General features: G+C 32.1%; 1 protein-coding gene across 10 annotated transcripts in view; it reads right to left on the bottom strand.

Moving 5' to 3' along the window:
* Positions 1–15,034, bottom strand: part of LOC125051582 (very low-density lipoprotein receptor-like) — a 158,694-nt gene that overhangs the window by 39,995 nt on the left and 103,665 nt on the right. For 8 of the 10 annotated variants that reach the window (XR_007117307.1, XM_047652004.1, XM_047652025.1 and 5 more), the window contains exon 1: positions 6,068–6,229. The exons of 1 other annotated variant lie outside the window; for it this stretch is intronic. Coding sequence is in view for 7 of the 9 variants with exons in the window: in XM_047652004.1 (XP_047507960.1) it covers positions 6,068–6,214 (147 nt within the window). In the remaining 2 variants the exon portion in view is untranslated. Of the gene's footprint in view, positions 1–6,067; positions 6,230–15,034 lie in introns of those variants that run through there. One more of the 10 variants, XM_047652051.1, reaches the window with a different exon arrangement.

The following is a 15,034-nucleotide window of genomic DNA, read 5'->3' as shown; positions in this document are numbered from 1 at the left end:
AGAGCACTAAAAAGCCTGCACTAATATTTTTTCTATCTTTTCGTTAAAGAAGGCTGAAGGAAATTATTAGAAATAATAAAAACAAAAACCATCAAGAGACCATTATCAAAACTCGACCCCATTTCTCGATTTAGATAGAGATTCTTCTTCGACTCTTTTTACCTATAAATAAAGACGAAACTGGATTTTATTTGTGCGAAGTGATAATATTTGTTGTCCTAATGATAAAACCTTTAAAGAGGAGATACATACTAAAGTCAAGACTTCAGATGTATGGTAAAGTACTTAATTAACAATGAACGTGATTTCTAGAGCTATTATGTCACAAATTTAGTTAAGGTCACTTTGAAGTGCGTAAGGGCGCATTATTAATGTCATACCCTCTCAATTTCGACATAGTTGACGGCCACAAAATGTAATTAGCAATTCAAGTTGTTCAGTTGGACAAGGCCATATGTTGATGAATAGATTATTATTAAATCAGACAATTGTGTCATAGTCCTTAGGTCCATGAAACTGTCAGGGGAATGTCTAAGCATCAGTCCATCCTCGTGCTTGCTGTATGCGCACGGTGAACAGTTATTTTTCTTTTAAAGTTATATCAAACGTAACATCTATCGAGATGTTCTCTATGAACCACGGCTTGACCAATTTTTATCAAATTTTATATGCATATTCAGTAGGTCTGAGAATCGGCTACTATTTATTTTTAATACCCCTAAGTCCACTCCAAAATATTATTTTTTTATTTTTTGGACAATTTTTTTTGTTTTTATTTATTTATGATACAGCATACAAAAATACATACAACCCCTAATTTTCGCTTCTCTACGATCAACCCCTATTTTTTATTATTGTAGATAGTTATTTTTATTGAATTAAAAAAAATCCTCGAAATAATATAGGTACATGGCAAAAAAACGTTTGCCGGGTCAGCTAGTATATATACATAAAAAGTTATGTTTATTATGCCTGTGACAATATCCTACCCTATCTAAAGGAGCAAATAGTACAATTAGAGATTATAACTACTTTTTGTATTTAAATAACATGAAAAGAGAGGGCTTAAACTATTTTAGCTTCATTACATTGAAAAAGATATTTAAAAACAATTGTTTAAATTACAAATTGTAACCGTTCCATTTCTTTATATTCTATTTGAGATTAACACAATTTGAAAAAATTTAACTTAAATTTATCGATTATAAAAGCCTTTCTGACTTTAAATTATATTATAGAAATGATTAATATAATTTGACATCATAATAAGCAAAGTTCCACGTAATTCAATGGAAAGTTGTGTCGCTGAAAAAGTTGCTCCGAAAAGTAGGTCTTAGGCGTAGATTGGATGATGTTTCCTATTAAGAGAAAATGAACGTCTCTTAAGTACCAATCCAGTTCACCGTGATTTAACGACATATTTACTCTTAGTTCAATCAATATTAGTCAACAGTTATAATTACGAAGTCGATTCATCTCAAATAATGATAACCGAAGCAAATCTTGAAGTAGAGATTTTTAGAACATTTTTCACATCAACAACTTTCCTCTTATTTCAAATGAATGTACATCGAATATAAAGAAGAAGCATCTCTAATTTCTTTTCCATTCTTGGTTCGTTTTCAATTTGTTCCCGCCTATTTCCTTGAAAGAAAGCACTTAGCTACTTCCTCAGCTATTAGTAATTGACGCCGCAATGCTAATGAGTTTTATGAGTTTAAAAGGAAAACTTCACGGCCCTTTATTTTCGGTAAACCATTTAAAATATCGCCTGGAGCCGTACCACGAAAAAAATTACCTAAACGAAACATTTTGATTGAACGTTGTTCAAAACGATAGACAAAGTTTTACAACGAAATTTAGAATTTTTAATTTGGTTATTTTTATTTACAACGTTTTGCTTTGTTGAAAAAGGAAGCGGTTTTGAAAAACTGAATTGCATCGATCGATTGCGCCTAATTCGCGATCATTCACACGATCTGTAAAGTCTTTTCTCTTTCAAAAAGTATGTGTAGACCTAAATAAATCTAGAGAAAAAGTCCCCAGTATCATCTAATAAAGCCTTATCTATAACGGCGATTAAGCTTGTAATTTTCCCTCTTCCGGTATCGTGTCCCCCACCTATATCATTCACCGGTCTCTGGGGTTATATAATTAACGGGGCCTATCAAATTCACAGCTTCACAGAACACGTCACATCTATAAATCTTTTTCAAGGATTCTAATGAAATTCTTACGTCCATTATTCAAAACAGACATTATTTTATTGCAGTCTATGCGGGATTTTAGAATGAAAGGTTTAATTTTTATTGGCGTCTAATAGAAAATCATAATTTGTAATTTCGTAATTTAATATTTACATGTTGAATGAATGAACTTATATATATACAAGTAGACTCTCATTGAAATGTTTTGATCATCCGTATATAAGGGACGTCACGCAATTTTTGGAGATTATTAACCCCCCTGGAAATATATATAATACTGGAAAGTCGAAAATAATATTAACAATAACGCGTAATTTAATCCCCGCCCCGCATCGTAACTTTTTTAACAGTCATGTTAAAACTAATAGGATTTGGGACAAAGTTCAGTGTCGGTCAGTGGGATATTCTCGAGTGCATATGTAAATCACTCCACACGATTTGCATAGAAAATTGTAGCGGTTTTCATTACCGCTATTGTTCTGGATGTATCAAGTTGTTTGCGTAATCGTTAACTTGGTGTTAATTGTGACAAAGTTTAATACAAACAAAAAGTAAAATTTTGAGTATAAGGAGTCTTATAACATTCTAAGCCTGTATTGCTCATGTACGAAGCTACTCAACCCCCGGCATGGATCAAAGCAAATATTATCAAGAAAAAGCACACATTACCCTCACCCCACCAATTCAAAATTCACGCATTTTAATAGAAAATAACGAAAGTTAACAGAATCAAAATGTTTACTGACAAAACTGACATATATTTAGGCCTCCTACTATACAAACAGTTTTCATAAATAATATAGTCTTAAGTTGTATGATAGCTTTTATTATTTATAATTGCGTCATTGTCAAATCAAACATCGCTTTGCATAGTAATGGAACATAAAGTCGACTTTATCCCATGAGCGACTTGGAGCTTGTTACTATAATGATATTATCTTTGTTAAGTAGCTGCTGTAAACAGGGATCTTCCGCTTTGAGATAATACTTAAAGCAAGATAACGACCACTGCATCTCTATTTGCTGCGCAATGACAAAACTTCAAAGGGTAACTTCATGTATGTATGTGGTCAATCTTTTGGATGTATAACTGCTGATTAACACGATTCTATCTCAGTATAAAAAAAAACAAAAAACTATACAACTATATGTACATTAGATTTTAACCTTAATTCTTAATACTGAGTTCTAAATATGGCGTAATAAAAAAACAAAAGATCTTTCATGAATTCTTGTTAATATTACACTACATTTTTTCTAACAAATTGTGGAATTTTAATAACATTTTTATAATAACAAGGAGAAATTCTTTTAAACATGCTTAAACCTACAGAAAATCTTTTTTATCACTCTATTATAACTTAGCCATTTAATTCATTCCACAATCATTAAATAACTAGACTTGTATACAACACTTTCTAAAAAAAAACGTATAATTTTAGTAAGATTTTTATCTAACACTCTATCATAATAAGGCTTTTTACTTTTGTAAAAATCTAATTTATGTATTACTTAGATTTATTTGAAAGTGCAATTAATTCAATTTGTACTCAAAAAAATATTTTAATAAATTATCTTTTTAATTATTTATTTTTAGATACAGGAATACTAAAAACGTGAATATTATATAATACAATGCAGTTATCCTCACCATAAGTAAAGGTTTCGTCATATCGAGTTATTTTATCCTAACTGCATGAAAGTGTGCTTATTTCCACGTTTAAATGTTTTTTACTAAGAGTTGACCACAACTTTTCTAGTATACAGAATGTAGCATAGACATATTAAGGAAGTTGCGGCCTCAGTCGTGTGCGCATATTTCACCGACTTTTCTCGTTAATAACCAGTTTAACGCGGCCACGGCGTAGTAATTCCATTAATCTAACACACGTATCATTTCACTTTACAATCGTCTCAGGAAGTTAGATTAGTTCCTATTTCTACGCATCTCAAAGGGAAGCTTTGACGCTCACACATAAATAAAAAAAATACGAGTAGTAATGACTTTGACTGCCGGCTGAAACCAGGCATATTACAGTTGCACAGCGTTAGATTCAAATTTATTTATCATAAAATTGAGAAGGCATTTTTATATGGGATCTGATAAAAGACAGAAAGTATGGCAGATTTTGTTTTGCTCACGCAGTTTGTCAATTGTACAAACATTTTGAATCCAGTTGATTTCGAGCTGTTTAAATATTGTATTAACCAAAAAGTTTTTATTATGAATGCGAAAAAATACGAAATGAAATTATTATATTTGCCATAAGTGTGAAGTGCTTTAAGCATGCAATTCACTCCACTTCATGACAAGTTTTAACCTGCATTAGTACAGACGTTGGCAAAATCTAATGACATAAAATTGTCCTACAGTTCCATTGACGCAACTGAATGTAAAACTTGAAATTGAGCCATAAAAGAACATAAAATTAATGAATAGCTCTCTGTAAAATTTAGGTGGGAATTTTTAAAGGTTAATGTTCTTGAATGTCAAAAGTTTATGATACATTGTGGCGCTCGTAGAAAAATAACTGCTATTTTTCGCAAAACAAAAAAATAATTCGTTTCGTATAAATGCCATAAAATGCCTTTCAGAATTTACAAAACGTTTATTTAATACAAATATTATACTCTGTTTAATTGCAATTCTTTACAAAAACCAGAGGTCAATGGGGTAATTCATTATTTAGCTCGTTTAAAATTAAATTCTTATTTAATTTAGTAAATTTTACAGAGTTTTGCTATGACTATGCAGTCGATAGTTATGCTAAAATTTTGAACTAAAGATATTTTTGATGCCTACGATAAACCTAGCCTGACTTTTAGATTAATTAAATAATGTACATGACTGTACATGAGTAACAAGTGAGAAACTTGCTCTAATCCGGATTGAACGTGCGTTTCAGTTTTTACTTCGCGTACTTAACGATTAAAAGACCATTTAACGAGTTCACTAGTACTTAAACTTTACTACCCACCGCTTATAAGGGCATAAAAAGTTTGCCACGTGACTAAAGGCTTAGTGAAATTAGCATATAACCATAATAATTACTTGAACGTATAATAAAACAATTTTTAACCGGATTGAAGTTATGTATTTACAATTATTTTACATAATTTTAAATTTAACAGACGTTTCGTGTGCTTTACAGCGTGCGAATATAGAGGACACCGTGAGCCATTTCCGCCAAAAGCCTCCATCTTTTAGTCGATACCAACTCCGGGGAAATAAATACAGATAATACAACTTTTTCTACAGTTGTGATACTTTTTGACATTCAACACCTTTTGTCTTCAGTCACCGTGACCACGCACGCTGTAAAGCACGCGAAACGTCGGTTAAATTTAAAATTATGTAAAATAATTGTAAATACATAACTTCAATCCGGTTAAAAATTGTTTTATTAAATGTGTAAAAGTTATGTCAATAAAAGACAATACTACTTGAACGTACATCAGAACTACGACATATGTATTTAAAACAAGAACACAGTTTTTATGCTTTGTTCCTTTGCTTTGTTAAATGCGTAAAAAGACAACGAAGCGAGAGTTAATTAGATATAAAATTAATGTTTTATGTGTATATTGATAATTATTATGTATAATTGATTTAAATTAGTACTGACGTCTTAGATTTTTATATAGGACCGTTGACCCACTGATAACTGTCTGATTTACTAGTTATGTCTACAATTCAAGCCACTGCGTACATTTAATAATATTATGATAAACCTCATTTATATGGAAAACTCGAATAATTAAACGCTTGAAATAATAGATCGCATAAACGATATCAATAAAAATTGTTTAGAGGATTTCTCATTTTTACACTGTCCACAAAGTAAAATCGAATAACTCACGTGCACTTTTGCTAACCACAACAAACCTTTAAAAACACAAACGTAGTTTAAGTAAATGGAAGCGCGGTATCGTATCGCGAAAGCGGCGCGAGCGGGCGCGCCGAGCGTCAGAACGCAAGTGCGGGGGAAAGCGACACCCTCCAGCATCCAGCCTTTCCCTCCCCCGTCCCGACCCCCAGTCTGATAACCTGCTACTTCGGAAGTCACTATACTCCGTCATATCGTCCAAACACCAACAACTGACTTAGAGTAAATGTGATTTTTATTGAGAAGGGGGTCGCTGTTAGCGTTCACGCTTTGTGTGAAAATCGATTCTCTATCTACATATTAGGTGTTACGGATTCGGCTCGCGTAGCTCCTGGGAACGACTGGTCCCCGGGGATACTAAACTCAGGAATATTGAAGTTTACTTCTCATTTAAACAAAAGAACGTTAGATCCTAGCTGTAATGTAATAAGCGGATTTTCGTATTATGCTTTTACTTTTCATTTGTTTCATCATAATTTTGTTTTGTACATAAGTGGCTTCGGTATCTGGAGGCCAAATGAAACACTGTGTTTTTGTTGTTAAAATGTACCTGTTAACATTATTATTGCAGTAGTATATTATCGTTTACTTATTTCTTGTATGCATCTTTTTATTTAAAAAAATGTAAAGTTCAAGCGGCTGATTCGCAAGTAATGAGCGATTGCATCAGTATACTTCTGCCCATACCAAAACAGGTTAATGGAAACTTGAAAAGCTGATTTCTTACGGCAATTCGTTCCCACTTGCATCAGAAATAGCATTAAAGCAAAAAAAAATGCATAACTTAGCGCATAAATATATTATAGGTTCAAAAGCTTTAGTAAGAAAACATTATTCTTAAGTAGATCAAGTAGGTTCTTTAAACAGACTTCCTAACAAAGCTTCACGAGCTCAATATGGACTTCTTCTATTATGTTTTCTTGATAAATATCGCGAGTGTTAAGGATATAAAATATTCTTCATATCATGCCTGATGAAAGTGGAAATATTCCACTTTCCATTTATGAATTGTTTTCAAGAAACGACCGCTTTGCTTTTAAATAATATAATACTAATTATTAAAAAATTTACACGACACACGAATGTTTAAAATTTATTTTTAAATTTTTAAAATCAAAATTTTATTTAAAGTAACCTTAATTTATTAGAATGCCTGAAGCCATCATTTTTATGATAAATATTAAATATTTTAAAAACATAGTAAATTAATTTTTTTTAATCTATATTAATGAAAATCGTGTTATTCATTAATCTCTCCAATTAACACGGTGTAGTCTCAAATTATTTCAGACCGAAATTATGTAGGTTACCTGATGAAGCGTTTTCTGAGGGTAAAACATTAATAAGTACCCACGCCGATAAATGATCCTGTGATTACCAATTATAAATCCCAATTAAATACTATTCTTGTACGCGTCGAGGTGATCCACATAATTAACTTCATCTTGCCAACCAGAGCTTTTGTAAAATTAATTTTACAGAAGTGTAGATAAGTACAATCGAAACAGAAATAATTTCATACACCAAAGATACTGTATAAAATGGCTCAAATATATATACAATGTGTCATTCCTTTTTGAGAGACGTAGTTGTGATAAAGACGTGCAATTTAATAGCTATTTTAATTATGAATAAACCCTTCTGATACACAGATATTATATCTTAATGTTTATAACCTGAATAAGCCTCCTTTTACATCAACTACTTAGTTAATAATTATAATGATTTTACCAATATAATATTATTTACATCTGCATAATTTCAATCCATTAACATCTGGTAAATATCTAGAAAAATTCCGAGCATGAAACTCTTTTCAGATATTTCAATTCACCTCTGGCTCATACGTTTTATCCGAAACGTAAACGCAGCGCAATATAGCGACTGTTCAATAGCTCCGATTTCCCGCATCTGATGTCGCCATTAAGTTTCATATTCGAGATATATTTTGAATCTCGGCAACAAATTAACGCAAGTCAGTCAAGTGTCATTCCTTTATCCCAACACTTGTTTGTGACATCATCTAATTATCTACGTTTCGAGTAAATAATAATTACATATTACTGATATTTGTTGAATAAAACTTAGAAGATATAGATTGGTGTTTGGATGTTGATCATCTACGAAATAAACACTAATGGATGCAAAAATTTGCTACATCTTCCTTTTATTATGGGTTTTCAAACATTAAAACGTTACAGGCTAATTGAAAACCAGATGAAATAAACTCAATAAAAACGTATATTTATCGATGTCGTTCGACTATTTGGCTAATGTTTATTATGACGAGAATTGATATCGTAAATTTAATGTGTAGTCATAATTTATTCAGCTAAACTCTTTCACTTTTGGCGTCATCAATTCTTTAGTTACTTAGTTATAGGTTAAACCTAGCGGAAGAATCATTAAATACAAATAATAGGGCCTATTATATTATATACGAAGGATATTAATGCAAAATTAAGGCATCTCTTTCCGTTAAACTGTGATAACAAGAGATAGATATGTGCTATTATGAAACCATAGTAAAAAGACTGGTCAAGTTTTCATGAATATAGGAATCGTTTATCTACAATGATATTTGATTGATTGATTGAATAGCTACTGAGCTAGGAAATATACTGTTTTATACGCTTGGTAAAGGCTATCTAAATTTGAATGATACATTTATAATAAAAAAGATCAAGTATTTTTTGAGCATATTTATGCCTTGCTTTCTAAATTAGATCCACTTTCCTTTTCTTTGAAAAATACTCAACATAACTACGTATATTTCACGAGGATTTTGCCAAGGACTTAAGTCGTAATCTGCTCTAAGTAATGGCGTTGTGGTTCACAGATGGAATAAATACTGCGCCGATCGTGAGTAAGCCAAATATTTGGACCAGTATTTTTTACCAAATGTACGGGATTCCTCATAGCTGAACATTAACGGTACCCACCAAGTTCAAATTAGATTACTTTTTTTATTTAAGTACTAAACTAAAAATAATACTCACACAGCAAAAAAAGCATTGTAATAACACGAGTTCCGCTTACTCAATTATATTAATACAATGTATATTCAGGTTTCGTTAGTAAGACACAATTTTGAGTCAATGGTTTGTGGGTAAAATAATACTGAACCTAAGTAACTTAATGGAAAGGAAAAAGTCTATAAAATCGTTTTTTAGATTTTAAATATTTAATAAAAACTGGATAAATTCATAATTTAAGCAATCGTTTTGTGATTATAGGTCCATATCATTAAACTCGGGTCGTAATAATTACTATGCGACACTGGTGACATTCATTTGTTTGTACAGATACGTACCATTAAATATGCATACAGAATAATTAGCAATAGAATCAAACCAGCTGTTACAATGGAATTGTACACATTTATGTATTTGAAAGAGTATTTATACATTATTATGTGAGGCTTACAAGTGCCTAGGGTTTTCCCTTGTATCTTGGTTGGCTGAGAGTTACCATCTGTCAATTACATTAGAACTTTAACATCGCACCTAACAAAAACCAATACAACAGTCATCCGCCAGACTCTATGGTAGTTTTACTCAGGCAGGATATATCCGGTCTATGGTATTAATTTTTGAAAGGACTTGTTTTATTAACATTTATAGTTAATTATCCATGTTGGTATTTTATTTACAGGAGAAGTAAAGTGAATTGCAGTTTTACGTTTCACAATTAAATATTTTGAATTAAGAACTTTGTTAAACATTAATTTACAACGTCTTTTTTTTGTCTGTGTTAATATGGACATAAATTATATATACTTACTTAAACGAATAAGTAACTTAAAGTGCAACCTTTATCACAAGAACGACATATATGCAGGAAAGAATTTAGCGACATTGCACTAAATTTCCTTTCCTCCACCTTCTTTGTTCAAGAATCATGCCACCCACTTCTAACCACTTGTACCTTTGAAAAGGACAAAAGACGGTGTCGCCAGATACGAGATAAAACTAATTTATGGCCTAAATTTTAGATAACTTCCGCATACAATGTAACCTGAGGATAATTTTATAAATTGTAAATGATTTTATATATCTTAAAAAATCTCGATTCTACACTAATAAAAACTCCATATAAATATGTTTTCCTTGTTTAGAACCTAGGTCGTGTTTGCAGTAAAATGAGTACATATAATTACTATCTATTTAAAAATGGAGCCGGTTGGAGTAGTCCTTTACTCTTTAGTAGGTCCTTTAAAAAACAATTATGTATAGTATACATCACTTCTATATAATAAAGTAATTAGTCTTCGCACATCTTCCGAAACATATGACGCACTTGCATCAAATCACATGTACGAACTGGGACAAATGTACCATTACAATAGTTATATTAAACTGCTAGATAGTAATGTTAAATAGGACGCGCGTATCCGGAGGGCTATCGTTAGATATCACAGTTGCATTAAACGTTTATTGATATCATGCTACTAATGTTAGTTCTATAATTGTCTATATTGGATTTAGATCAATGCGTAATAAAGCCTAGAGCTTAGTACAGTAATGAGTATTTCCATTATTATAATAGTTTTGTACTATGGTACTGTACGTTGTTATGTTAAGTAAAGCTATGTTCAGAATCAGAAGCGTTTGAACTAACAAGTCCGTGTCTATTTCTGAGATATCACGTAGTGTATTTAATAGATCGATAAAGATATATTCTATACATTCTTAACTGATTTAACAAAGCCCAAATATATATTAAATCAAATCATTTAAGTTTATCTAAATGTTTGAGTATGTTTTTCATTATAAACGTCACTTTAAACCAACTTTAACCTACCTACAATCGACGCCTGCAGTAAAACAAAATTCAAACATAGAACTTCTATTTTAGGAAAAGACATGTTCTTTCTACTTCCGGTATAGTTTTAATAATACGCGCCACGTGTTATCATAATTAGGTAAGTATATACACTTAATAAGAAGTTTCTCAAACTTTGTCGTCGTGGAGGAAAGGTGTGCGAAAGTTGGACCACGGGTTCCACTAATGAAAACCGATGTGCCATTAGTGGAAATAGTAGGAAAATATTAACAGATCGCTTCCCTCAATTTACGTGAGCAATAAATTCTTCGCGACGCGTCCCGAAATGAAAATGAGATCGAAGCGCTGTGTCAGCGAAAAAATAATATTTGTTTGCGAACGTAACTCGAGGCCGGAGTTGACACACGTGATTTAAAAAAATATTGGAAAAGTTGTACAACCATCTTACACTTTCCACTTAAAGAAATATTTCGATAAACCATAAAGGGCAAAGTGCCAAAACGACTACTCATATTACTCATTGCTTAGAGGAAATTCTTATCATTTTCATGAACAATACAATGGCACAAAGAATTAATCAATCCTTACTTTTACTATGCAATGTAATACAAATTGAACTTCATATCACCAGTCTACAAATTATTACGAATAAGGTCACCTAAAGGTACAGAGACGCGTAAAAGAATCGTGTCCAAAGTTCTCAAAAAATATTTGTTATTATTATAATTACATTGGATGACCGAATTTCCGGCGGCCGATATTGTTATCTATTATGTTATAGAGTATAGGTCATTGCGTCGTTTTTTGACGGATACGCGCACAACTTCGCAAATTGATACACAACTTTCTAAGTAATGCTCTCCAGTTCACATTACATAGTGAATTGAGCCTAGTAATCTTGCTTTTCAACTCCGAGCTGTACAACAAAAGATTTTCATTTCCATGTGTACTTAAAAAGTATATGTTAGACGTGGAAGGTTACTTCCTTATAAAAAATATAAAATGAAAAAGACGCAGGAGGGTTATGGGACTTCTTCTTACATGCGCGAATATCGTGTTCATAACGATAAAACAATTCATATATATTATCCATTCTGCTTCAAAATTATACAGACACGTTTTTTATTCAAGCGAATACAACCATAGTCTTGGCATCAGGTTTCTGTACCTCTTTGTTTTTTCTAATAGGCAAGTGATAGACGTATTAGATATTTCGAATAGACGCTAGGCCAACATTGCTCTCCAGTGCGACTACAACAGCAAAACACTAAATGGGAATTATGTTGTTTTTGTTGTATGTATTGTCAGGTCATTAAGACCCCGACATCTTAAAAATCTAGGTATACTTAAGTACTTCAAAGAAACTGCCGTAACTTTGCCCAAAGCCGTAACAATTTGTCGGACAATTCGGAAGCCATTCCGGTGGAGTTACTTATATCGGACACAAAAGAGGTTCACTTACAGCCTCATTAAGGTGCTACGGAGCGGGGCACTGAAGGAAAATTAATTTATACGTGGGCTTGTTCAGTGGAAAAATTACAGGAGGCAATTAGTAGCGACGTCTTTCTTCATTAATCGAGGTCAGACACCTTAATTCTCTGGCAAAATTATTATTCGCACCTGTATTGATATCATGATATAATTGCTTTAAGCGTAACTAGGATTGTTTAAAAATAAATCAAAATTAGTGATTCCGCTATAACAGCTTTTTTTTTTAATTTTATTGGCCTTAAGGGCTTTTTCCCGCGTTTAGCGAAGGGCGTCTACTGCGAGACGGACCTCGGCTTGGGCGTCGCGGGGTTGTCAATAGCCTGAAGGGTAGGACGAAAACTCACTGGAGTGACCGAAGTACGAAGTAAAAATCCGAACCTTCCCCGGTGAAGGCAGTTTTTTACCGAAATCTGATTTTGACTTTGCTTTGCCGCGCGACCGGCTTTTAATTTGTCATTGGCTACGGTGATTGGATCATCCGGATCCGTTAGAACGAGTCGGGGCCTCCTACGGGCCTTTTTTTATCGAGAAAGGGGTAATAATTGATGCTTTTACGCACCAACTGGTTGGGTTAATGTTTAGCCTTGTCATAGTGGCGTGAGGCCGCCAACTTCTTTCATTGAGCTATAGCAGGGAGCTCCAGGTCGTATGGGAGATCGACCTTCCTCACATAGAAGGGCGGTGTTATAACAGCTACTTCCTAATTCCTAATTTCACTATTATAAACCATTATGTTGCACGGTGAATGTTACTGTTTCATAGACAACTTTAAATATTAATATAATCAATAGTAACTTGAACCCTTCATAATAAATATAAATGATTTGAATAAATTCTTGTTATCAATTAATTATACTTTTTATACCATTTCTCGCCTATCACTTTGCAACCTAGTTGCGAGACATCATTGTATTTAACTATTAACATTTTACGAGTCAATGTTATTATTATTTTAATGAGAGGCAATGTACTAATGATTATGTTATTTAATATAACTTTCCTCTGTAGCAGAGTTAATATGATCTGAATTGTAATAAAATAACTTTAAAATGTAAGTTTACGTTGGCGATTACGTTGAGGGTGTTAAAACAGTCCATTAGGAGCTTTCATTAAAATGACCGCTAAGTATGTTTTGGGAGCTTCTTAAAAGTAACGGAAAAACAAAAGCTAATTAGAATACGCTCTGGGATACCTCATTGAACATAATCACACTCGGTTCGCACATATCTGGCCACATCTCTACCAGGAATTACGTCCCTGCGTCAAAATATGTATAAAAGATTGCTTAGATTTGCGTGTAATTTTACACGCAAATCTAAGATTTCAAGTACATGTTTTTTTGCGTTAACCCTTAATACGACAATGATTGTCGCTGGTATATAAGAATTCCGGAAAAGAGGTAGAACTAGACACATGTCTATTTAAAAGAGAATTTCCGGAAAAAAGTGCGGGTAAAAATTAAAAAATTGGTGCAGATGCGGATATAATAAATTTAATAAAAATGCATTAAACACAAGTAAATTAAAAGATTAAATGCTTAATATGACATTTTTATGACGGAAATAAACTATTAGTTTATGAATTATACCATGTCATTGATAATTCTTAGGTTGAATGACTGCAAAATTATTTAATAATTAAAAATATCTCTTTATTGTTGTTACTATGAAAATAATGTCTTATAATGTCTTATTTAAATGTGTTGTTACTTATAGCAGTACCTAGGTTCATGTAAGTTGGTTTTGCAATCTTAAATTCAAGAGAATAAAATTATTTACTCTTAGTTGGTGTATATCATACAGTGACACTAATAAAGCGAAAACTATGTAATAGTATAATTGTTTATAATAAAAGGTTAAAAAAAAAGATTGGTTATGCAGCGCACTTCAGTATCGGTTTATGAATCTTAATAGTTATATGGTATCTATAATCTAAGTATAAAAGCAACTTTAAAGAGGTCAAAATAAAACTCGGACCACTCAGGGATAAAATCATAACATTATTCATAATAACCAAATCATAATAAAACTTCGGGACAAATTTAAATAGAATTTGATAAGACATAATGCCTTACCAGACGTTTAGGTGGAAAAATAAATATAAGTTACTCCCTGTGGCATTACAGTCCCAAACCACAAACTATTGTTTAACTTACGTCACTATAAAACAGTTTTTATTATGATATAAGTTTATTATTATAAACCCGTGTTATGTTTAATATTATAAATGATTTATACTACAAATGATGAAACTTCAAATTTAAAGTAAAGGAATGCCGTTATATATTTATGTTCCTGTCTATTATCCACTGGAATTCTATTAATTAAAATGTCGAATGTGTTTCAAGTGTTCCTCCGATTCACTGATATAAAACCAATTAAAACGATTCAACGTACGCAATTGTTACAGGTCACATACTCTCATTTACTTCGGGAAGTGGCACGCAAGCGGGAGCATCGATGCATCAATATAAGTGCCACAATTTTTATTCTCTGTGGCACTAAAACGTACTCGAGCTATTGTCTTTTATTAGCCGAGTGTTTACGTTCTAACGCATTTGTTAGGCTACAATTTAGAGTGTGACAAATATGTTTTTTCAAATATTTTTTAATAAATAAAAGTATATTTTTTAATAAACAAAAATAAATCCCAAACGGATCTCTC

The sequence above is a fragment of the Pieris napi genome, chromosome 1, assembly GCF_905475465.1.
Source record: "Pieris napi chromosome 1, ilPieNapi1.2, whole genome shotgun sequence".
NCBI lineage: Eukaryota > Metazoa > Arthropoda > Insecta > Lepidoptera > Pieridae > Pieris > Pieris napi.
The sequence above is the reverse complement of the archived record's forward strand: the minus strand, read 5'-3'. Positions and strand labels throughout refer to the sequence as shown.